The 25356-nt window shown below is 43.3% G+C and overlaps 3 protein-coding genes across 3 annotated transcripts; all 3 read left to right on the forward strand.

Moving 5' to 3' along the window:
- Nucleotides 1-221: 221 nt before the first annotated feature.
- Nucleotides 222-1896, forward strand: LOC100352877 (DDB1- and CUL4-associated factor 12-like protein 2). Its single transcript, XM_002721826.4, has one exon. The coding sequence runs from the start codon at nt 421-423 to the stop codon at nt 1894-1896; it is 1476 nt and encodes a 491-aa protein (XP_002721872.3). The 5' UTR covers nt 222-420.
- Nucleotides 1897-4551: 2655 nt separating this feature from the next.
- LOC100353129 (DDB1- and CUL4-associated factor 12-like protein 2) lies at nt 4552-6226 on the forward strand. Its single transcript, XM_017337830.3, has one exon. The coding sequence runs from the start codon at nt 4751-4753 to the stop codon at nt 6224-6226; it is 1476 nt and encodes a 491-aa protein (XP_017193319.3). The 5' UTR covers nt 4552-4750.
- Nucleotides 6227-17626: 11400 nt separating this feature from the next.
- LOC100353382 (DDB1- and CUL4-associated factor 12-like protein 2) lies at nt 17627-19617 on the forward strand. The gene is made up of 2 exons (XM_051835083.2): nt 17627-19297; nt 19405-19617. The coding sequence occupies exon 1, from the start codon at nt 17822-17824 to the stop codon at nt 19295-19297; it is 1476 nt and encodes a 491-aa protein (XP_051691043.2). The 5' UTR covers nt 17627-17821; the 3' UTR covers nt 19405-19617.
- Nucleotides 19618-25356: the final 5739 nt, after the last annotated feature.

Consider the following 25356-nt stretch of genomic DNA (forward strand, 5'->3'; position numbering starts at 1 on the left):
ATCCCAAGGTCTCATTGCCACAGATGTGTGGAAACATCTTCAGGTGACTCCATTCCCTACTATGCAATCCAGGCCAGCTTCTGCTACTCTCACCACAGGCCTGGCTGCCATGCCAGCCCCGCAAAGTCTCTGCCCCCTGCATGAGGTCAAACCCCTCACCCCACGCGTCGTCTTCCCCTCAAGCTTAGCTCCCGCCCTTTTGCCTGCTGCACACCCAGCCCTCCAGGAGGTTCGCACCACCGCGCTCAGCTGGTGCTCTGCTGCCTCCTTCTGTGTGTCTCTTGAGTGACCCCGCAGACTATCTCTGCCTACAAAGCCTACTGAGCTGAGTGGACTAGGCGCCCCAGGGTCATCCAGCCTCCAGGCTCTTAATCCTAGCGCTCCAGTCTGACTGGAACAACCACCGTTCCCACCGCCATCATGGCCGACGGGTCTGACACCGGAGGGCGTCCCTGCCACCACCGTCGACACACGGCCCCGGCCGCCACTGGCCTGCCACCCACTCTGGCCCCGCAGCAAACAGGTAACAACAAGGGGACAGCTCCAGAGCTTGAGGCCGCCGCCGGGAGCTCGTCATCCAAAGGGTTGGCAGGGGCAGACGGAGACGGACGGCTACCAGACAGGAGGCAGAGGCGTTCTGCCACATGTCGCTCGCTGGTGCACTACCTGAAGGACCGCGAGAAGGGTGGGCCATGGCGCGCAGGGGTCCGGGACTTTGAGAACGAGCTGTTTAGTCAGGCAGTGCGGAGCCTGCCCGGGGTGCTGAAGGAACGCCAGCTGAACCTGGGCACCCTCAACAAGGTGTTCGCGTCTCAGTGGCTGAACAGCAGGCAGGTGGTGTGTGGCACCAAGTGCAACACGCTCTTCGTGCTAGACGTATACTCGGGCCAGATCACGCGCCTCCCTCTGATTCGAGACATGGTTCCGAGGATGGCTGGAATTCAGCTTGGCTGTGGCGTCCATGCCATCGAGCTGAATCCCTCCAAGACGCTTATGGCCACAGGAGGTGAAAACCCCAATAGCCTGGCCATCTACCATTTGCCCAGCCTCGAACCCATGTGCCTTGGTGACCGCCGAGGCCACAGAGACTGGATCTTTGCCATTGCCTGGATGAGTGACACCGTGGTTGTGAGCGGTTCCCGGGATGGCACCCTGGCACTATGGTGGTTGGACCCTGATGATGTAAATGACAGCATTGAGTCGGACAATGCAGTACGGTCCCCCTTGTATGCTCACATTAACCCAAAGGACCTGGAAGCCATCCCCAGGGCCAACAGCAACCCCTATAACTACCAGGTGCGCGCCCTGGCCTTCAGCAACAAGAACCAGGAACTGGGATCAGTGTCCCTGGATGGCTACTTCCACTTATGGAAACCAGAGAACCATCTGTCCAGGATGCTGTCCATTAGGCTGCCCTACTTTGGAGAGAATGTGTGCCTGACCTACTGTGATGATTGTTCCCTGTATGCTGTAGGTTGCCAGTCTCACCTCTCATTTCTAGATCCACGCCAGGGCCAACACAACATCCGAACCACCCACTCTTGTGAAGGTGGCACCTGCGTGTGCTCAGTGAGTTTCTACCAGCACATCATCACGGTGGGAACAAGCCATGGCTCCCTGCTCTTCTATGACGTCCGTGCGCAGAAGTTCCTAGAGGACAGACGCGGGGACATCCCAGACACCTCTCCAGGGCCTGCCAGGAGGAAACTCAAACTCATCTGTGGCAGAGGCTGGCTCAGACATGATCAAATAGTTGCAAACTACTTTGGTGGTACGGATGAATGGTCAAATGCGCTTTACACCCACTGCTACAACTGGCCAGAGATGAAGCTCTTCACGGCTGGGGGACCTCTCTTTTCTGCCCTTCATGGGAATTATGCTGGCCTGTGGAGCTAGGTACGTGTGATCCTTCGTAGAGTACACAAATTGACCCTCTTGTTCCTTCTAACTTTCCTTGTTGTGCATCTTTTACGTCTTTAATTCCATGACTTTTTGTTTTTCAGATGGAATTGTCCTGATGCACACCTCCTTCCTCCATACAGAGAAAGGAAAAGATCATCTATCAAAACGTCCTGCACGCCCTACTCCCCTACACTAACATTTGGAATTTTATCCAGAGATTTTTGCCTAAAAAGTATTTGCATTCTGTGTTTGAGTTATTCACATATTCTGTTTTTTTAAGTTAATGTATTTATGATCTTACTCTGATGTATATTTTTTCTCATTACTAATAGTACAGCATTACACTGTGTAGTCATCTTTCATTGCAGAAATGTAGTATATTCAGAATGTTCTCTATCAGAAGGTTAGAAAATATGTGTTCTGTTGAACTGTGATTATATTACATTATACTAATTGTGAAGTACATTGGGCATTGTAGATTACTTACTTTTCTGATGATTTCACTTGAAAATTATGATTTTAGAGGACATATCTATATAGTCTTGATTTTGAAGCTTTTTTTAAACCCTAGAATCTGGGGGCCAGCTTTGTGTTATAGTGTGTAAACCCACCACCTGCAGTGTCGGCATCCTATAAAGGAGTCAAACTCCAGGCCTGGCTGTTTTACTTTCAATCCAGTCATGTTCTATAGCCTGGAAAAGCAGTAGAAGATTGCCCATGTCCTTGGGCCTCTGCACCTACATGGGAGGCACTGAAGAAGCTCCTGGCTTCAGATCAGCCCAGCCTCAGTCGTTTTGGCCACTTGGCAGGTGAACTAGTGGTTGGAAGACCTCTCTCTCTCTCTCTCTGCCTCTGCCCCTCTGTAACTACATTTCAAATAAATAAATATTTAGAAAAATAGTGCTGAGAGCAGAATATAGAAGGTAACTTGAGTGGTAGGAAGAAATCAAGGATTGTGTATGAAATTTTTGCCTTGAGATGAAGTTGTAAAAAGCATAAGTGGTAGAAGAAAATCAGCAAGATGAACAGGGGCCGATGGGAGAGGGAAACAGCCAGAAAATAGCCCCCATGAACTCCTCTATTAGACATAAAAGTAAATTCATCCTTTCATCCTCCTTTCCCATACCTCCTCAGGAAACACATTTTTGGGGGGAGCAGAATTATGGAGTGTGCCTCGTTGCTATCAGGTAGGTAGTTCTCCAAGCTCACGGTGTTACTCTGTTAATAAACTCCCCATGTGTGGAAGTATGCCTGGTCCAGGCTGAAAACTGAAGTTCAGGATATGGACCTTTCTATCACCCTGAGACTAAACCCACTCTCTCAACTGCTGTAGTCAGCACTGTTTCTGTGTAATTGTCTCTCTTTCCTTACCTCCTCTGAAAATTCTGTCCATCACACAGGATTATGTCACTGTCATCCGAGCATACAGGAATGAAATACTGATGTTACCTACTCCTGGAAGGGAGGTACTCCTCCCCTGGCCTACTCCACTCCACCTCCCATGGGCCCTGAGCATCAAGGAAAGTCAAACCTTCAAAGAATCTCTCATTTCTCTCTTCCTTCCACTGTCCATTGCTGCACTCATCCAGATTCTCGGGGTTGCTGCCACCTAAACGGTCATGGAGCACACCAGGAGCAGAACATTCCTTGTCCAGGGTCTGCATTTGGAATATACTCCCAGGGGATTCTGGCATAGGATTTCAGAAACCTACACTATTTGGTTGAAAATATTTAATAATTACACAAAAGCAAATTGTTGTACCACAATTGCAGTACAACAGGTCAAGCAGCCACCCCCAACTCCAGCAGGTTCCAGTCCTTGGAGGCAGCAGAGGGGCCAGAGCTGTGGCACAACAGGTTAAACTGCTGCCTGCTGAGAGCATGGTTTTAATGCTGGCTACTGTACTTCTCCAATCCATATCCCTGCTAAGGTGCCCGGGAAAGCAATGGAGGATGGTGCAAGTGCTTGTGTGTAGTACCCACGTTGAAAACCAGGATAAAGCTCCTGTCTCCTATCTTCTGCCTGGTCCAATCCTCGTCTATAAGGCCACTTAAGAATAAGGCAACGGAAAAGCAGCATAAGACCCAGGTGGGAAATATATCTGGTGTTCCAGGAGCCTGGCTTTGGTAGAGCCTCAGCAATTTGGGCATTGTATCAGCATATCCCTATAACTCTGCCTTTCAAAAAATTAAAGTAATTTTAAAAAAATAAATAAAGGGACAGTGGGATAGATGCAGGAAGTGGGAACCCTGTCATGGGCAAACAGCCACAATCATTGCAAATTCAATCTTGAGGGATGTCCCAACATTACAAGAAGTGCACAGTCTTGTTTGTCACTATAGTTTAGAGTTTAGATTATTTCAAGTAAGAATGTTAAGAAGTCTAATCAGCTGTTGTAGCTAGCTCAGAGAGACTGTAGGGGGTCTGATCCCAAGGTCTCATTGCCACAGATGTGTGGAAACATCTTCAGGTGACTCCATTCCCTACTATGCAATCCAGGCCAGCTTCTGCTACTCTCACCACAGGCCTGGCTGCCATGCCAGCCCCGCAAAGTCTCTGCCCCCTGCATGAGGTCAAACCCCTCACCCCACGCGTCGTCTTCCCCTCAAGCTTAGCTCCCGCCCTTTTGCCTGCTGCACACCCAGCCCTCCAGGAGGTTCGCACCACCGCGCTCAGCTGGTGCTCTGCTGCCTCCTTCTGTGTGTCTCTTGAGTGACCCCGCAGACTATCTCTGCCTACAAAGCCTACTGAGCTGAGTGGACTAGGCGCCCCAGGGTCATCCAGCCTCCAGGCTCTTAATCCTAGCGCTCCAGTCTGACTGGAACAACCACCGTTCCCACCGCCATCATGGCCGACGGGTCTGACACCGGAGGGCGTCCCTGCCACCACCGTCGACACACGGCCCCGGCCGCCACTGGCCTGCCACCCACTCTGGCCCCGCAGCAAACAGGTAACAACAAGGGGACAGCTCCAGAGCTTGAGGCCGCCGCCGGGAGCTCGTCATCCAAAGGGTTGGCAGGGGCAGACGGAGACGGACGGCTACCAGACAGGAGGCAGAGGCGTTCTGCCACATGTCGCTCGCTGGTGCACTACCTGAAGGACCGCGAGAAGGGTGGGCCATGGCGCGCAGGGGTCCGGGACTTTGAGAACGAGCTGTTTAGTCAGGCAGTGCGGAGCCTGCCCGGGGTGCTGAAGGAACGCCAGCTGAACCTGGGCACCCTCAACAAGGTGTTCGCGTCTCAGTGGCTGAACAGCAGGCAGGTGGTGTGTGGCACCAAGTGCAACACGCTCTTCGTGCTAGACGTATACTCGGGCCAGATCACGCGCCTCCCTCTGATTCGAGACATGGTTCCGACGGTGGCCATAGCCCAGCTGGGCTGTGGCATCCACTCCCTGGAGCTGAATCCCTCCAAGACGCTTATGGCCACAGGAGGTGAAAACCCCAATAGCCTGGCCATCTACCATTTGCCCAGCCTCGAACCCATGTGCCTTGGCGACCGCCGAGGCCACAGAGACTGGATCTTTGCCATTGCCTGGATGAGTGACACCGTGGTTGTGAGCGGTTCCCGGGATGGCACCCTGGCGCTATGGTGGTTGGACCCTGACAATTTAAATGACAGCATTGGGTCGGGCAATGCGTCGGTGTCCCCCGTGTGTTCCCAAATTAGTCCCAGTGAACTGGTAGCCATTCCCAGGGCCAATAGCAACCCCTATAACTACCAGGTGCGCGCCCTGGCCTTCAGCAACAAGAACCAGGAACTGGGATCAGTGTCCCTGGATGGCTACTTCCACTTATGGAAACCAGAGAACAGCCTGACCAAGATGCTGTCCATCAGGCTGCCCTACTTTGGAGATAATGTCTGCCTGACTTACTGTGATGATTGTTCCCTGTATGCTGTTGGCTGCCAGTCTCAAATCTCATTCTTAGATCCACGCCAAGGCCGGCACAACATCCAAACTGCCCACTGTCAGGAAGATGACACCTGCGTGTGCTCGCTGAGTTTCTACCAGCACATCATCACGGTGGGAACAAGCCATGGCTCCCTGCTCTTCTATGACGTCCGCGCCCAGAAGTTCCTAGAGGATAGATGTGGGGGCAACCGAGGAACCTCTCCAGGGTCTGCTGGGAAGAAGCTCAAACTTATCTGTGGCAGAGGCTGGCTCAGACACGATGAAATCGTGGCAAACTACTTCGATGGTATGGAAGAATGGTCAAATGCGCTCTACACCCACTGCTACAACTGGCCAGAGATGAAGCTTTTTGTTGCTGGAGGGCCTCTCCTTTCTGCCCTTCATGGGAATTATGCTGGCTTTTGGAGCTAGGTATGGTGCTCTAATTCAAAGTACACAAATTGACCCTCTTGTTCCTTCTAGCTTTCCTTTGTTGTGCAGCATTTATATGTTTAATTCCATGACTTTTTGTGTTTCAGGTGGAATTGTCCTGATGTAGCCCACCTCCTCCATGAAGAGAAAGGAAAAAAGTTACATTCAAAACTTCTTAGGATTTTGCTCCTCCCATGCACTAAAATTTGGAATTTTTATCCAAATAATTTTGGCTAAACATTTGTTGCAATCTATCTTTGACTTATTCACACATTCTCATTTTTAAGGTTATGTAGTTATATATTTTTTCTCATTACTAATATTACTAATATTACAGGATTACACTGTTTAGTCATTTTTTATTGCAAAAATATTGTATATTCAGAATGTTTTCTAAGCAGAAGTTTAGAAAATGTTCTGTGTTCTATAGAGCTTACTGCGATTTTATAGCATCATTCTAATTGTGCAATACACTTGGTATTCTATATTACTTACTTTTGGAAACAATTCACTTGAAAATTGTGATCTGAGAGCACACATCTTCATAGTCTTGATTATGAAGTTTTTTTTTTAAATTCTAGAATCTGCTATTTGTATAAAAATCCCAGTTGATTAGAATACTTAAGGGATATAAGGTTCTTCTTAATTGAATGAATCAGCAAATCAAATCAATATTTTGTCTTTCAAGTCTTATTTCTAGCTTATATCATCTTTCCTAGATAAAAGAATGCCTTTGTCCTGAAACACTTGTGAATATATTTTAATGCATTCTGTTTGAGGTACTTGCAGAGTTTCAGGGCCACCGTTCAAGGCAGGGGTCTTAAGTGTAAACTTGAAGTATGGTACTGAGTGTAATGTATTCTGAACCAGGGGATTGCCTGGATAATTTTGATGCTGCTATTTTTTATATCAGAAGTTATGCTTGAGCATTCTTTAAATGTTCCAGGTCTGCTTTAGTTAAAATAGTGGAAACTCATTCAGCTCACTCTGAAAAAAAAAAGATTTTTGAGGAGTTAAGATTACTAATATATTTTAATTTCAAAGATTCATATCCAAAGTAGAATAAATGTGTTGTTAAAAATGATGCCATACCCCTCGATGTGATGATATATAATAATCAACAACACAGGATATGTGTTTCAAGATGATGAGCTGGAAATGAAAAATAAATGAGATTAGTTTGATGAAAGATACTTTGAAGCTCCAGTTAAATGCAAATTGTGGACTAGTGTGGACACTGTTTGTCCTTGGGTACAAGATAGAACATTCTAAACGGGAGGAGAAATCAGCCCTTCCTCCATGCAACCAGATTGTGCTGATTTGGATTAGTATTATGTCGTCTATTTTCCTTTAATGAGTTTTAGAAGATTTATTCACTTGTTTTGAAGACAGAGTGTGTGATTGTGCGTGCGTGTGTGTGTGTGTGTGTGTGAGAGAGAGAGAGAGAGAGAGAGAGAGAAACAAGCAAGATAGAGAGAGAGAATGAGAGACAGAGAGAGAGAGGGAGAGATCTTCCATCTGCTGGTTTACTTCCCAAATAGCTGCAGCAGCCAGGGCATGACCAGGAAGAAGCCAGGAGCCAAGAGCTTCTTCTAGGTCTCCCACAGGGGTGCAGGGACCCAAGCAAATGAGCCATCCTCCACTGCTCTCCAAAGCATGTTAGTAGGGAGCTGTATTGGAAATGGAGGAGCAGGGACTCAAACTATTGTCAAGAGATGCCAGTGTCGCATGGGGCGGCTTTACCCACCATGCTGCAATGTCGGTCCCTGTTCCTTCTTTTTTTGCACTTGTAATTATAATCTCTTTGTTACTATGTTTGAAGAGCCCATTTATGATTAAGGGAGTTAACATTTTTTGTTCATTGCAAATGAAATACCTTTTTCATGTCTATTTTACTTTCTGTATTTTCCTTGTAAAGAATTTATGTACTGAAATATAACTAAACTCCTTTGCTGTTCTGAAAATTGTGCTGGATTTTGAATGGTTAATAAATGCTATGGGCACAGTTAAATTATCCTTCAAGTCCCTGCTGGGTACTATTTTTCACCAAAATGCATTCTTCAAGTCTTTTGGATATGTTTCTGTTTTGTGTGTGTGTGTGTAGGTGTGTGTGTGTGTATGTGCCAGCAGGCATGCTTCTGTATGTGTATATGTCTCCTAAGTTTCATAGGTAAATTATGATTGGAAGTTCATGTAACACACGATACAGCATTAAACAGTGTATATAATAGAAATTCAATTCAACAACTATCAATCATATTTTGTTTTGTGAAATGAAAATGTCTAATACTACGGGAAAGCTACTTTGATTTTCTCAGCCACCGTAAGAAATAGCTACTCCTTTTCAGTACCCCCTTATAATGGTGGAGTTTTGATGAGACATCCTACAAAACACATAACGTGCTTAATGCTGATGTAAATGTGGTGGATTGTGTTGTACTATTATTCATGCCTAAATGCCTATTGAATCCTGTGGATACATTTACACGTATATAAATGTAAGATTCCTAAAAAATTATTTATTTATTTGAAGGTCAGAGTTACACAGAGAGAGAAGGAGAGAGAGAGAGAGAGAGAGAGAGAGAGAGAGAGGGAGAGAGTGGGAGAGGGAGAGAGAGGGAAAGAGAGTGGTGTTCCATCAGCTGGTTCACTCCCCAGATGGCTGCAACAGCTGGAGCTGCGCTGATCTGAAGCCAGGAGCCTGGAATTTCTGGTTCTCTCATGTGGGTGCAGGGGCCCAAGGACTTGGGCCGTCTTCTAATGGTTTCCCAACCCATAACAGAGTGCTGGATTGGAAGTGGAACAGCCGGGACTCGAACTGGCGAAAATATAGGATGCTGGCAGTGCAGGTGCCAGCTTAACCCGCTATGGCACAGATCCAGCCCCCATAAATATAAGATTAATTTCTCCCAATAGGCTAAATACACTCTTTCAAATTTATCACACATACCCGATGATAATTAGAGATATGATTTTTTGAAATGGACAATTTCTACAATATTATATGTATCTCTACCATTATTTATAATTTATAATGTCTGTTATTATTTACTCATATGCAGATTGGAATAAAATTCCTTGCATTACAATAAAAGAGTCAGAGGATGCACGTTGTACACTTCTCATAATAAGGATTTAATATACTCTTAAACTTAATCTCTGCTTATTATAACATCAAGCAGCTTGTGAAGATGCCAAGAAGAGTAGAAAATGTCAGTAAATTATTTATCAGCTAGCCTGCCAGTTGGAAAATAGGGAGCTTACCTCAAATGATATCTGTAGAGTAAAAGCAAAATTAATTAGAAAATTTCACTTCTTAGAGACAGACAAACATCTTTTCTTATCCTGCCCTTCTGACAACCATCTGAGTTCTGTATCTGAGAACACTATATATAAAAGAAAACCTATACACATACATCCATGAAAAAAAAACAAGTTTAGAATTTACATACTCTGTATATTTTGAGAATTGTCTATAAATGCTGCAATTGGAAAACAAAATATTTTCACTGACCAAAAATCAACGGCAGACAATGCAGAAATTGTTGCTAATGTCTTTTTGTGTATATTTAATTATTCTTCAGTGGGCTTTAAATTTGGAGATAAGAAACAAGGTTTTGGATCCCATTTTTTCAAGCAGGCACTTTTTTAAGTGTATCTTAAATTATTTTCCAGAATACAAACAACATTATGTGTTAGTTTGAATAAGTTATGTGACCATGTTATGAAAATTGATACAAGAAAAGTAAAAGTAAAAAAAATAAAATTTACTTTGAAATAGTTTCTTGTCTATATTTGTTTAATGTATTCTATTTATATACCTATGTACTATTTAACTATATACAAGCAGGAAATCATTACCTACACCAATATCTTGAAACATTTCCCTATGTTTCTTCTAATAAATTCATAATTTCAGGTCTCCTATTTAGGTCTCTGATCTATCTGGAGTTGATTTGTTTTAGTTGATGAGAGTTACAGGTCTAATTTCATTCTTCTACAAATATATGCCCAAATTTTCCAGTACCATGTGCAGAAAAGACTATCCTTTCTCCAATGTATGATCTTTACACTTTTTTCAAAAACCAGTTGGCTGTATTTATGTGGTTTAATTTCTGCTCCCGCTATTCTCCATTGATCTGTATTTCACTTTCTTTAGCCAGTGCCATGCTGTGGTAATTACTGCTGCTTTGTAGTTTGTTTTGAAATCAGGTCTTGCGACTTCTGCAGCCTGATTTCTTTTTGTTCAGGATTGGTTTTGGCTATTCTGGGTATTTTGTGGTTCCATATGAATTGTAAGATTGATTTTTGAAATTCTTTAAAGAGTGCCATTAATATTTTGGTATGGATTGAACTGATTCTTTGGATTGCTCTAGGTAATATAGACATTACATCAATATTAATTACTGCAATTTAGGAGCAAGGGATGTCTTCCCACCATTTTACATTCTTGATGGATTGTTTCACCAGGATCTTACAATTTCATTGCAGACATCTTTCACTACTTTGGTTAAATTTATTCCTAAGTATTTTACTTTGTAGCTATTTTGAATGATATTTCTTTCTTGAATTTTCCTCGGTTGAAATTATTATTGATGTAAAAACCTTCTAGTATCTTTTTCAAATGTTGATTTTTCATCCTGCAAATTCACTGAAATGGTCTATCAGTTCTAACAGCTTTTTTTTGGTAGATTTTTTTCACACTCCCAACATCACAAACATGGATAATTTCCCTTTCTCCTTTCACATTTTCAGACTCTGAATTTCTATTTCATAAAAGCTCTTTCTAATACTTGCAAAATTTTATTGAATAACAGTGGTGATAGTGGTTATCCTTGTCTTGTTTGGCAAGGAAATAATTTCTGCTTTTCACCATTATGTATTATATTGGCTATTAGATGATCATTTATTGACTTATTATTTGGAGGTCTGTTCCTTTAATACCTTATCTGTGTTATATGAAATGAAGATTGAATATTGCCAAATGGTTCCCTTGTATCTATTGAGACGATAATATAGGATTTTTAAATTTATTTTACTTGAAAGAGTTACACAGAGAGAGAAGGAGAGGCAGAGGGAGAGAGAGAGAGAGAGAGAGAGAGAGAGAGAGAGTTCTTCATTCCACTAGTTCACATCCCAGATGGCCACATTGGCCGGAGTTCTGCTGATCCAAAGCAGGATCCAAGAGTTTGTTTTGGGTCTCCCACATGGGTGCAGGGACCCAAGGGCTTGGGCATCTTCTACTGCTTTCCCAGGCTATAGCAGAGAGCTGGATCGAAAGTGAGGCAGCCGGGACTGGAACGGGCTCCATGTGGGATGCCAGCACTTCAAGCCAGGGCATTAACCTGCTGTACCACAGCGCCAGCCCAGATAATACAGGTTTTGAAAATTTCTTTCTGTTGATGTGGTTTATGACACCCTTTGACTTATGAACATTGAACCACTCTGAATCTCTTAAAGATCCCTTTTGACCATGAATTATGAATCTTTGATGCAATGGTGTATTAGGTTTGCTAATATCGTGTTGGGAGTTTTTGCATTCATGTTTATAAAGGATATTGCACTGTAGTTTACATTTAGTGTTATGTCTTTCCTTGGCTTTGTTCCCAGAGTAACAGTGTCTGCAAAATAGTTTGGCAGATTTCCATTCTTTCCAATATTTTTTAGTTCTTTGAAAATGATTTTTGTTAGTTCTTCTTTAAGTTTTTATAGTGTTCAGTTGTCAAGTGATCAGATCCTATAATCTTCTTTAATGAGAGACTTTTAATTATTATTTTTAATATAATTATGTGTTATGGGATGGCTTTTATTTTCTGTATCTTATTTTTTAAAGATTTATTTATTTATTTGAAAGTCAGAGTTATACAGAGAGAGAAGGAGAGGTAGAGAGAGAGAGAGAGGTCTACAATCTGCTGCTTCACTTCCCAATTGGCCGCAATGGCCAGAGCTGTACTGATCTGAAGCCAGGAGTCAGGAACCAGGAGCTTGTTCCAGAACCCCCATGCTCATGCAGGGCTCCAAGACCTTGGACCATCTTCTACTGCTTTCCCAGGCAATAGCAGATTTCTGCATTGGAAGTGGAGCAGCCAGGACTTGAAGTGGTGCCTATATGGAATGCCAGCACTGTGGGCAGCGGCTTTATCTGCGACACCACAGAGCCGGTCACTTCTGTATCTTCTTAAATTAACTATCATAATGTTATGCATCCAGTAACTTTTCCATTTCTTCTAATTTTCCAGATTGGCTGGCAAATAATTGCTCTCAGTAGTTTCCTCTGATCATTTATTTTTCTGTGTTATCATTGGCAAGGTCTCCTTTATATGTTTACTTTTGTTTATTTAAGAGTTTTCTCTTTTTTAAGTCTTGATAATTGTCCCTCCCTCTCCCCATCCCTTAACCCCCATCATTCATTCCCTTTTCTCCTGTTTTTCTTAATTTCTATAGAAACAAAATTTCAGTCCCATTTATGATCAGAGGTTTAATGCACCACTAACCATAATTTTCAACAGGTAAAATGTAGAAAGACCATAGTTTCAAAGGAGTATTAACAAGAACTAAAATAACAATCAAATCTCAGGTGTTCATTTCATTCCTCTGCATTGTTGTATTTTGTATTAACTTCCATATATCAGAGTATACATATAATGTTTGTCTTTTGGGGACTGGCTTATTTCACCAATAGTAATTGTTTCCAGTTGCATCCCCTATTTTTAACAAAGGACAGGCCTTCATTCTTTGTGTGGCTGCGAAATATTCCAAGAGTGCATTAATATATCCCTCTCAACCTCATCTGCATTTTTTTTGATTATTGCATGTTAGCTATTCTTATTGGGAGGAGCTGAAACATCATTGTGATTTTCATTTGCATTTTCCTAATGGCTAGTAAATCTGAGCACTTATTTCATGTCTCTGTTGGCCATTTATATATCATTTTTAGAAAAATGTCTGCTCATATTTGTTGTCCATTTCTTAACTGGTTTTTTTGCTTTGTTGTTGTTGAAAATTTCTTGAAAATTTACATATTATAGATATTGATCCACATGCAAATATATTTTCCAATTTTGTCAGTTGCCTTTTCACTTTGTTGAGTGTTTCCCTTTCCGTACAGAAGCTTCTTAGCTGATGTAATCCCATTTGTCTTTTTTTGCTTTTATTGCCTGTACTTCTAGGGCCTTTTCCAAGAGGCCTTTCCTATCCCAATGTCTTTCAGACTTGCCCTGATGTTTTCCTCTGTTAATTTGATGATATTAAGTCACTGATGTGGTTCTTTGATTCATTGTGGGTTGATTTTTGTATAACATGTAAGACAGGGGTCTTGTTTCGTACTTCAGTATGCATAGATTAAATGTTCTCAACACCACTTGTTGAAGAGACTATCACATCCCTAAGAGTTGAGTTCCTTGATTTGTCTTCCCACCTCAATGACTTTGCTGCTGGTTATGTGTGGAATATCAGCTTCTCAGCCATAGCACGGATGGAAGAATTGGAGTGCTGATTGGCTCTGATTTTCAATACTTTGTTAAATTTCACCTTTGGTGGCTGGGAGTGAAACTTCAGCTTCTCATTGAGTCATACTTACAGTGATAAAAGAGAAGCAGGTGAAGCATGGTGGTGACTAGACCTTTTTTAATCCTTGCATTAAATCTCCTTGATACCTGAGTGCAGGTGGGGACTTAGCTCACAATGTGACACACTGGTGCTACTCCCAATGAGGAAATGGCATATAAGCCTAGCTTCTGCCAAATTGCGATCAGAAGTTAAACACTCCACTTGACCTCATGGAAACAGATTCTGAGTGAAGTGGAGGTAAATCTGTTGATGTTTGGCTAGGGTAGGTATTGCCAGGAAGATGTTTCAGTTGTTAACTTACCTCTCGTTTCCCATAACCTCTGCTGCGGGTGAACAGGCTTTTCTTGGAACTTTTAATGTATGTGCCTACTGACATTTCTGAGTTGCAAGCTTCTGTAGCTTTCTGTCCAGAATCTACAGGATACAATACGGAGATCCAGTGAACTCATCATCTTGTCATATGTCACACTTTGAGGCCCTTAGTCCATAGAACTTTTGTAGCTTTTCCATACGACTTCTTTCCATTGCTTCCGAGACTCTATTTACTTGGCAGTTGTATTATGTTTGAGGACATGTTTTTGTTTTAAGTGAGTTGCTTGGAAGGAATAGTTGAGTGTATCTTGTTCAGAACTCTAAGTATCCTTCCTACATCTATGTGACATTTTGGACAGCTATAATACCCAGCATCCAGCACTAGAGACATATCGACAAACATTATGACTAAGGGAGGATCATAACTGTGTAAAAGGTGCTACGCTACTATGTGTGGTACCTCACCACCCCAAACATGAAAGTCTCCCTATTTTTGTGAAACTTGTTTCATGAATTTTATTTTCTGTCTTAAAACTTGGGAGGAAGATGTATCACAATTCCTTATTCTTCTAGGCCAAATTGCATTTGAGTCCATGCCTTAAACACCTGGATGATAGAAAGTCTAATATCAATAATTGAAAAGGTCCCTCTTGAGGCATAAGGGATGTTACTATAATTTTCATGATTTGTTGTTCCCAGAAAAAGGCACTGGGTGTAGTCCTTAGTTCTTGTTTGCTGTGGCTACCCCTATTGTTCGTTCTGACGTCATTTTGACCTCTACTGATCCTTGCAGGTCTGCCAAGCTGCTGTTCCAGAAGAGCTATGCTTTTGCCCTTTGCATCAGGCCTCGCTATTGACCTCTGCCTGAATCATGGAATCCCTCACAGCTGCTCTTCCTTGTGTTTCTACACCTGGCATTCAATCTCCACAGATGTTCCCTAGTCATATCTCATCATTTGTGGGGCTTAGGAAGGGAAGCTTACTGAATGCCTACCACTAGTAGAACCTGTGACTCAATCCTTCAAATTACATCAGTCTCTGTGAAATGGATAAGAAGATGGAGTGTAGAATTCAAACTACGTGTTTCCTAAATAATTCACTGACAAAAATCATAACCTCAAAAACTCTCCATAGCCTCACTTAAAAAGGAGAACAATAGTTAACAGTGGATGAAACAAGATATTCTCTGTAGGGTGGCAGGAGCTATGGCCTGTGGTGCAGCCTCACCATAGAGGAACAGGTAGAAGTTAGCGTGTGTGATCCTTCCCAATCCCGGTTAAGTGACAGAGTCTTATAATATCTATACTAGGTCTTGGGCAAGCTCACCCATGTATCTTTTCTTGTGTGATAGGAATGGAAGGTGGGGTGGAGGAGAGACAACAGGTAGCTGTGGGTTTTGACAACCAATAGAAGCGCAGGGGGTGAGATGCTTTCATTAATCCCTGGCTCTGTGTAGTAGTGGGTAAAACTGCTGCCTGTAGTGCCAGCATCCCATTTGGGCGTCATTTTGATTCCCGGCTGAAACCAATTTTATTCCAGCTGTCTGCTGTGGCCTGGAAAACTAGTAAAAGATGGCTCATGTCCTTGGGTTCCTCTACCCGCATGGGAGACCCATAAGAAGCTCCTGTTCTGGGTTTTGGATTGTGGCATCTCCAGCCATTGCAGCCAATGTGGAGTGAACCAATGGATGGAAGATAACCCCTCCCCCCTCTGTCTCTCTTCTAATACCATCTCACCCTCTCGCCTACTCACTTTCCCTCCCTTCCTATCAGTAACTGTGACTTTCAAATAAATAAAAAGTTTTAGAAAAGTGTTCTGTGGAGCAGTAGAATACAGACAATGGGCTTGATTTGTAAGAAGCAATCAAGGCTTGTGCATGAAATTTTTGCCTTGAGATGAAGCTGTAAAAAAGAAAAATTGTGAAAGAGAATCAGCAAGAGGAACAGGGGCTGGTGGGAGAGGAAACAGATAGAAAGTAGCCCCCATTACCTCTTCTATTGGACATAAAATAAATTTTTCCTCCTCTCACACACCATCAGGAAACACTTTTTTGGGATGAACACAATTGTGGAATGTGCAGCGTTGCTATCAGGTAGCCACCTCAACAAGCTCAGGGTATTACTCTGTTAATAAACTCCCCGTGTGTGAGTATGCCTGGTCCAGGCAGAAAACTGAAGTTCAGGATATGGACCTTTCTATCACCCTGAGACTAAACCCATTCTCTAAACCTCTGTATTTTCAGCACTGTTTCTGTGTAATTGTCTCCTTCCTTACTTCTGATAATTCTGTACATCACACAGTATTATGTTGCTGTCATCCGAGCATACAGGAATGAAATACTGATGTTACCTACTCCTGGCAGGGACGTATACGTCCCCTGGCCTACTCCACTCCACCTCCCATGGGCCCTGAGGATCAAGGAAAGTCAAACCTTCTAAGAATCTCTCATTTCTCTCTTCCCTCCTCTATCCATCGCTGTATGCATCCAGGTTCTCAGGGCTGCTGCCACCTAAATGATCTTGGAGTACACCAGGAGCAGAACATTTGTTGGTTCAGGAACTGTATTTGGAACACACTCCTAGGGGATTCTGGCATAGGATTTCAGAAACCTCAACTATTTGTTTGAAAATGTTTAGTATATACACAAAAGCGAAGAAAGACCCACTGTTGTGCTGTAAGCAGCCACCCGCATCTGCAGTAGGTTCCATTCCTGGCTGCTCCAATGTGCCTGCGTAGGTTGCAGGGGGCCGAAGCTGTAGCCAGCAGATTGAAATGCTTCTGAGAGCATGTTTATAGTGCTGGCTGCTCTACTTCTCCAATACATCTCCCTGCTAAGGTGCCTGGGGAAGCAGTGGAGGATGGTCTAGTGCCTGGGCACCTGCACCCACGAGGAAAACTAGAATGTAGCGCATGGCTCCTGTCTTCTGCGTGGCCCTGTCCTGGCCAATAAAGCCATTTACAGAATGAATCAATGGAAAAGCAGCATAAGACCCAGGAGGTAAAAGCACCTTGTGTTCCAGAATCCTGGCTATGGCAGGGCTCGGGCCATTTGGGCGTTGTATCAGCCCATCCCTAACACTCTGCCTTTCGAATAAATGAAGTAATATTAAAAATATAAAAAGAGGGACAGTGGGATAGACTTAGGGAATGGGGTCCCCTGCCATGTCCAAACAGCCCCAAATCTTTGCAAATTCAGACGTGAGGGGTTCTCAGCATTAAACCAAGTGTGCAGATCCTTTTGGAACTATAATTTGGAGTTTAGATTTATTTCAAGTAGGAAAGTTAAGAAGGCTAATTCTCTGGTGTGAGGAGCTTGGAGAGACTCCTGAGGGCTCTGATGCCAGGGTCCCAGTGCGGCAGCTGTGAGGAATCCTCCTCAGGCAGCTCCGATCCCCACCATGCAATCCAGGACAGCTTCTGCTACTCACCACAAGCCTACCCGCCCTGCCCCCACCACAGTCTCCTCCCCTTGCACGAGGTCCCCCCTCCCCCTACCGTCCCCCGCGTGTGGTCCTCGCCTCACGCTACTCTCCCGCCATTCTGCCTGCTGCACACCCAGCCCTCCAGGAGGTTCGTACCACCGCGCTCAGCTGGTGTGCCGCCTACAAAGCCTACTGAGCTGAGTGGACTAGGCGCCCCAGGGTCATCCAGCCTCCAGGCTCTTAATCCTAGCGCTCCAGTCTGACTGGAACAACCACCGTTCCCACCGCCATCATGGCCGACGGGTCTGACACCGGAGGGCGTCCCTGCCACCACCGTCGACACACGGCCCCGGCCGCCACTGGCCCGCCATCCACTCTGGCTCCGCAGCAAACAGGTAACAACAAGGGGACAGCTCCAGAGCTTGAGGCCGCCGCCGGGAGCTCGTCATCCAAAGGGTTGGCAGGGGCAGACGGAGACGGACGGCTACCAGACAGGAGGCAGAGGCGTTCTGCCACATGTCGCTCGCTGGTGCACTACCTGAAGGACCGCGAGAAGGGTGGGCCATGGCGCGCAGGGGTCCGGGACTTTGAGAACGAGCTGTTTAGTCAGGCAGTGCGGAGCCTGCCCGGGGTGCTGAAGGAACGCCAGCTGAACCTGGGCACCCTCAACAAGGTGTTCGCGTCTCAGTGGCTGAACAGCAGGCAGGTGGTGTGTGGCACCAAGTGCAACACGCTCTTCGTGCTAGACGTATACTCGGGCCAGATCACGCGCCTCCCTCTGATTCGAGACATGGTTCCGACGGTGGCCAGAGCCCGGCGGTGCTGTGGCATCCACGCTCTGGAGCTGAATCCCTCCAAGACGCTTATGGCCACGGGAGGTGAAAACCCCAATAGCCTGGCCATCTACCATTTGCCCAGCCTCGAACCCATGTGCCTTGGCGACCTCCAAGGCCACACGGACTGGATCTTTGCCATTGCCTGGATGAGTGACAACGTGGTTGTGAGCGGTTCCCGGGATGGCACCCTGGCGCTATGGTGGTTGGACCCTGACAATTCAAATGACAGCATTGCGTCGGGCAATGTAGTGGGGTCCCCTATGAATGTGCACATCAGACCAAAGGACCTGGAAGCCATCCCCAGGGCCAGCAGCAACCCCTATAACTGCCAGGTGCGCGCCCTGGCCTTCAGCAACAAGAACCAGGAGCTGGGATCATGTTCTCTGGACGGTTACTTCCACTTGTGGAAACCAGAAAGCCACCTGTCCAAGATACTGTCCTTTAGGCTGCCCTACTTTGGCGAGAACGTTTGCCTGACCTACTGTGATGATTTGTCCCTGTACGCTGTGGGCTGCCAGTCTCATATCTCATTCTTAGATCCACGCCAGCGCCGACACAACATTCGAACCGCACACTCCCGGGAAGGTGGTACCTGTGTGTGCTCGCTGAGTTTCTACCAGCACATCATCACGGTGGGAACAAGCCATGGCTCCCTGCTCTTCTATGACGTCCGCGCGCAGAAGTTCCTAGAGGACAGACGCGGGGGCATCCCAGACACCTCTCCAGGGTCTGCCGGGAAGAAGCTCAAACTCATCTGTGGCAGAGGCTGGCTCAGACATGATGAAATTCTGGCACACTACTTTGGTGGTACGGATGAATGGTCAAATGCGCTCTACACCCACTGCTACAACTGGCCAGAGATGAAGCTCTTCACGGCTGGGGGACCTCTCTTTTCTGCCCTCTATGGGAATTATGCTGGCTTGTGGAGCTAGGTATGGTGCTCTAATTCAAAGTACACAAATTGACCCTTTAGTTCCTTCTAACTTTCCTTTGTTGTGCAGCATTTATATGTTTAATTCCATGACTTTTTTTTTTTCAGATGGAATTGTCCTGGTATAGCCCACCTCCTCCATGAAGATAAAGGAAAAAGGTCACATTCAAAACTTCTTAGGATTTTGCTCCTCCCATACAGTAACATTTGGAATTTTCATTCAGATAATTTTGGCTGAGTATTAGTTGCATTCTATCTTTGAGTTATTCATGTATTCTGGTTTATTAAGTGATTGCAGTCATGGTCTTACAGTTATTAATATTTTTGTCTTTAATACTACAGCATTACACTGTTTAGTCATTTTTCATTGCAAAAATATTGTATATTCAGAATGTTTTCTAAGCAGAAGTTTAGAAAATGTTCTGTGTTCTATAGAGCTTACTGCGATTTTATAGCATCATTCTAATTGTGCAGTACACTTGGTATTCTATATTACTTACTTTTGGAAACAATTCACTTGAAAATTGTGATCTGAGAGCACACATCTTCATAGTCTTGATTCTGAATTTTTTAAATCCTAGAATCTGCTATTTGTATAAAAATCCCAGTTGATTAGAATACTTAAGAGATATAAGGGTTCTACTTAATTGAACTAATCAGAAAATCAAATCAATATTTTGTCTTTCAAGCCTTATTTTTAGCTTATATGACCTTTCCTAGCAAAAAGAATGCCTTAGTCCTTCAACATTTGTGAATATATTTTAATGCATTCTGTTTGAGGTACTTGCAGAGTTTCAGGGCCACCGTTCAAGGCAGGGGTCTTAAGGTAAACTTGGAAAGTATGGCCACCTGAGTGGAATGTATTCTGATCTAGGAGCTTGCCTGGGCATTTTGATATTGTTCTTTTTGATTTCATATGTTGTTATACTTGAGCATTCTTTCAATTTTCCATGTATACTTTGTTAAATTGTGGAAAATCATTCAGCTCACTCTGAACAATAGATTCTTGATTTGTTAAGATTACTAAGATTTTATATTTTTAATATCAAAGATTCATATTCAAAGTATAATAAATGTGTTGTTATAAATGATGCCATAGTGTTGGCAGTGTGGCATAGCTTGTAAAGCTACCAGCTGCAGTGCCGGCATCTTTTGGGTTCCTGTTCGAATCCTAGATGCTTGATTTCCAATTCAGCTCTCTGCTATGGCCTGGGAAAGCAGTAGAAGATGGCCCAAGTCTTTGGGCCCCTGCACCTGCTTTAGAGATCCAGAAGAAGCTCCTGGCTCCTGGATTTTGATTGACCCAGCTCCAGCCATTAGGGCAACTTGAGGAGTGAACCAGAGGATGGAAGACTTTTCCTTTTCTCTGCCTTTCCTTCTCTCTCTGTGTAACTCTGTCTTTCAAAGAACTAAATAAACCTTTTAACAAATGATAGCATAACTTTAAATTTGATGATCTATAATAATCAACAACAGAAATTTGTTTTAGGATGATGAGCTGGAAATAAATAATAAATGAGATTATTTTAATGAAAGTTACTTTGAGACTCAGGTTTAATGCAAACTGTGGACTAGTTTGGAAAATGTTAATACTTGGGTACATGTTAGAACATTCTAAGAGGGAAGGGAAATTGGCCCTTCCTCAATGCCAAACATATTGTGCTGATTTTGGATCAGTATTATTCCACATCTCTTTTTCTTTAATGATTTTTAGAAGATTTATTAGTTTTTTAAGGCAGAGTGCATTTGTGTGTTATGTGTGTGTGTGTGTGTGTGTGTGTGTGTAAGAGAGAGAGCAAGAGAAAGAGAGACAGAGAAGAGAGAGGAGATCTTCCATCTGTTGTTTCACTCCCCAAATATCTGCAGCAGTCAGGGCTGGAATAAGGAGAAGCCAGGAGCCAGAAGCTTCTCCCAGGCCTCCCCCCACATACATTTAGGGCCCCCAAGCAATTGAGCCATCTTCTGCTGCTTTCCAAGGTGCATTAGCCGGATGCTGTCTTGGAAGTGGAGCAGCCGGCACTCAAACTGGTGTCCAAAGGGATGCCAGCATTGCATGCGGTGGCTTTACACACTGTGCCACAATGTCTGCACTTACCTTGTGATTATCCTCTCTTTGTTACTATGTTCGAAGAGCTCATTTATGATTAAGGGAGTTAATATATTTCATGCATTGCAAATGAAATACCATGTTTTTTGGGTCTACTTTACTACCTGTGTTTTGCTTGTACAGAATTTATGCACTGAAATATAACTAAGTTCTTTTGCTGTTCTAAAAACTGTGCCGGACTTTTGAATTGGATATTATTAAATTCATAGATAAGCTGGAAATGAAAAATAAATGAGATTTGTTTGATGAAAGTTACCTTGGGTCTCAGGTTAAATGCAAATACTGGACTAGAGTGGAAACAGTTTGTACTTCTGTATATGTTAGAACATCTTAAGTGGGAAATGAAATTTTCCCTTACTCAAAGCAAGGTGGATTGTGCTGACTTTGGATTAGTATTATGTTATGTCTATTTTTCTTTAATGATTTTTAAGATTTATTCATTTTTTGAAGGCAGAGTTAATGAGAGAGGGAGCGGGAGAGGGAGAGGGAGAGGGGAGAGGGAGAGGGAGAAAATCTTCCATCTGCTGGTTCACTCCCCAGATGACCACAATGTCCAGGGCTGGGCCAGGCTGAAGCCAGTTGTTTCCTCTAGTCCAAGCACCTGGACCATCTTTTGATCCTTTCCCATGTGCATTAGCAGGGAGTTGTATTGCAAGTCGAGATGCTGAGATGGGAAACAGCACCCATATGGCATGGTTGTATTGTAGGCATGAATTAAAGTTCCATGACACATTGCCTCCCTTCTGCCCTGTTGTTTCTTAATGTTTTGGGACTCACAAGCTGCCTTTGTGTCTAGAGACTACATGCTGTTATGTCACAAATCAAAACCACTTGTGAAATAAATGATATTAAATTTGTATTTAGCATTACAGAAAAATACAACTTAATTCCTGATGACTGCTTTAGTAATTTCAGTTTATTGTTATATGATAAATGCATTGTGTGCATATATGATTTTCCAATTAAGTTGTTAATTTATTGAGAGCAGAGAATGTACATTTCATCTTTGTATTCCCTCATTTCTCCATGATGACCTGTAAAATAAAACATATTCAGTAAATATTTACTGAATAAATATACTTGCCTCTGGAGATTTAAAGTTCAAGGTTTTCAATAAATAAATATTTACTTTTAATACATAATTCTGTTTTGTCTCACCCGCCTCCTTAAAATAACTTTTTGTTTTTACTTTTTACTTATTTGAACAAAATAGAGAATGAAATATCCTCAATATCCTGGTTCCCTCCCAAAATGCCCACAGCAGCCTAGATTGGGCCATTCTGTGGCTAGGAGCCAGACTCAATCCAAGTTTCTCATGTCAGTGGCAGGGACTCAACTATATCACCAGCTGCCTTCCAGAGTATGCACTCTCAGGAAGCTGGAATCCTAAGCAGCCATGGGATTTAAATCCAGGCACTCTGATATGGGAAGTCAATGTTCCAAATGATATTTTAATGTCAATGACAAATATCTGCCCCAGTCCTGCCTCCCTTTTTTCTGAAATTTTGCCCTAATTCATTTCTAAGTCAGACGATAGTGCTTAGCCAAGTTCATAAACATCTATATGTGTTTGATACTAGAAGCCTAAGGTGATGCTAGGAGATGAAGGAAAATGTACATATTTTATGTAGAGCTGGAAATTAAGCATTTCCTGTGAAAACATTGAGATTTAAAATGTTTTATAAAATATTTTTTTCACAGTAACTATTTTCCATTATATTCTTTTGTTCTTGATTTACTCGCAGTAAATTAATAGTTTTAAACACTGAAAATCATTGTTGATATTTGTAATTTGTAATGCTTTATAGGCATGGAGGTGATTTTTCAAATAACCTTTTGACTTTAAGTGTGGTAAATCTCTTTGAATTTAAATTACCAACTGAAGTGTGTGCAGCATTTAATAAGAGGGAGACACATGAGGGATAAATACCAGGGAAAATATACAGGCACATCACTAGAGTTTTCAGAAAACCTTTAGGGGCATGTAACAGAGTTAGTGTGTACTTCAGTCAACTGTCTGCAGGCAGTCTATATCAGTAATCAAGAATAGCAAAATAACATTGAATAATGATCCAAATATTAAAATTCTAGAGCATCTTCTAAATTTTACCACAATTTTTAAAATCACTCTCAGAACAATTTTCCTTTAAAGCACCATAGAATATTATGATTTTCGGAAATTTGAAATTTGTGTATTTTACATTAAGTATGACTAAAGAAAATGATATTTTAAACAAATTCATCAAAACATAGATCAATTGACTGATTGATCATTCCTTGGAAGCCACATTAGGGAGATAAAGATTTTTGTAGTCTTCATCAGAATCTGTAGCATATTCTCTGAGGTAATAATCCTCATCCTTAATTTGATATCTAAAACAGAATTGAAAATCACTTGGGAAAAAGTGTGCATAATAAGTAACAAAAGAGTAAGAAAGTAAGTTGTTAGTAGGAGAGCTCAAAATATTTTTAAAAGATTTATTTATTTATTTATTTGAAAGGCAGAGAGAGAGAGAGCGAGAGAGAGGTGTCTTCCATCCGCTGGTTCACTCTCCAAATGACCTCAATGGCCGGAGCTGAGTGGTTCTGAAGACAGGAGCCAGGAGCTTCTTCCAGGTCCATTACCCCACTGCAGGGGCCCAAGGACTTGGGCCATTTCCCACTGCCTTCCCAGGCCATAGCAAAGAGCTGGATTGGAAGTGGAGCAGCCAGGACTCAAATCCGTGCCCATATGGGATGTTGGCACTTAAGGTGGCATCCTCACTGGCTACAGCACAGCGCTGACCCCTCAAAATATTTTCTTAAAGGATTTCCAAAAGTACGGTATTGGAACACTATTGGCTTAAGTCTATTATGTCACAAGACCAGAGCAGTTGTGTCCTAGTGGCAAAATGCCCATGACAATGGGTGAAATGTGGAATGTGCACTGTCATGAGTGGGATATGGAAAGTGAGGCAGGAGACTCAGCTAAGATGTTCAGTTCTTGAGTAACAATGGACCAGGTGACTATAATTGCCATTACTTAAACCGGCTCCTGGGAAAAAAAGGTTCACAAGCGGAGAACTCTAATGAGCAGTTCTAACCTCGCCATTTTGCTAAGTGGGAACCCTAAAAAATAGAGAAACGTGAGAGCATTTAAATACTGGGGGCAGGTATGAAGAAGAAGATGCAAACGTGAAAGGCAGCTATATCAACCTTTTAGATTCTCCTGTTAGGAGAACCACAAGAGAGACAGAACTGAGCACAGACACTTAAATCCTCCCAGAGCATGTGTTCCGTGAATCATGGGCAGCCTCGCCCAGTCCTGGGAATGGGGTTGGGGATGGTCAGGGACAGCCTGGGGCATGCGTGAGCTCACCTAGAGCATGCGCAAGCATGCCTGGAGCATGCACGAGCCCGCCTGGATCATGCACGAGCCCGCCGTTTGCATGAGCGAGCCTCACGCTTGGCTGTCCTCGATTTCAAAGTCCCAGGGTTTTGCCATTTGAGGGTTAGTAATTTTCCAACTGCCTCCTGCTTTGTTCCTGCTTATCTCATAGTGCTCCTTCATTCCTTAAAAACCTTCCTTGGAATCCATCAGGGCGGCTGGTAAGCGGGCAAAGAGATAGAGTGGGAGTGGGGACGGGGTGTGTGTGTAGGTGTCTGCAGGGCACTGACATAGGCCAGAAATAACTTGGAAAGATCTTGTTTTATAGACAGTTTGTATTTTTTAAAATTTTTATTTAGTGAATATAATTTCCAAAGTACAGTTTATAGATTACAATGGCTTTTTCCCCCCATAACTTCCCTCCCACCCGTACCCCTCCCATCTCCTGCTCCCTCTCCCATTCCATTCACATCAAGATTCATTTTCAATTCTCTTTATATACAGAAGATCGATTTAGTATGTATTAAGTAAAGATTTCATCAGTTTGTACCCACACAGAACATGAAGTGTAAAATACTATTTCAGT

The sequence above is a fragment of the Oryctolagus cuniculus genome, chromosome X (genome assembly GCF_964237555.1).
Source record: "Oryctolagus cuniculus chromosome X, mOryCun1.1, whole genome shotgun sequence".
NCBI classification, from domain to species: Eukaryota; Metazoa; Chordata; class Mammalia; order Lagomorpha; family Leporidae; genus Oryctolagus; species Oryctolagus cuniculus.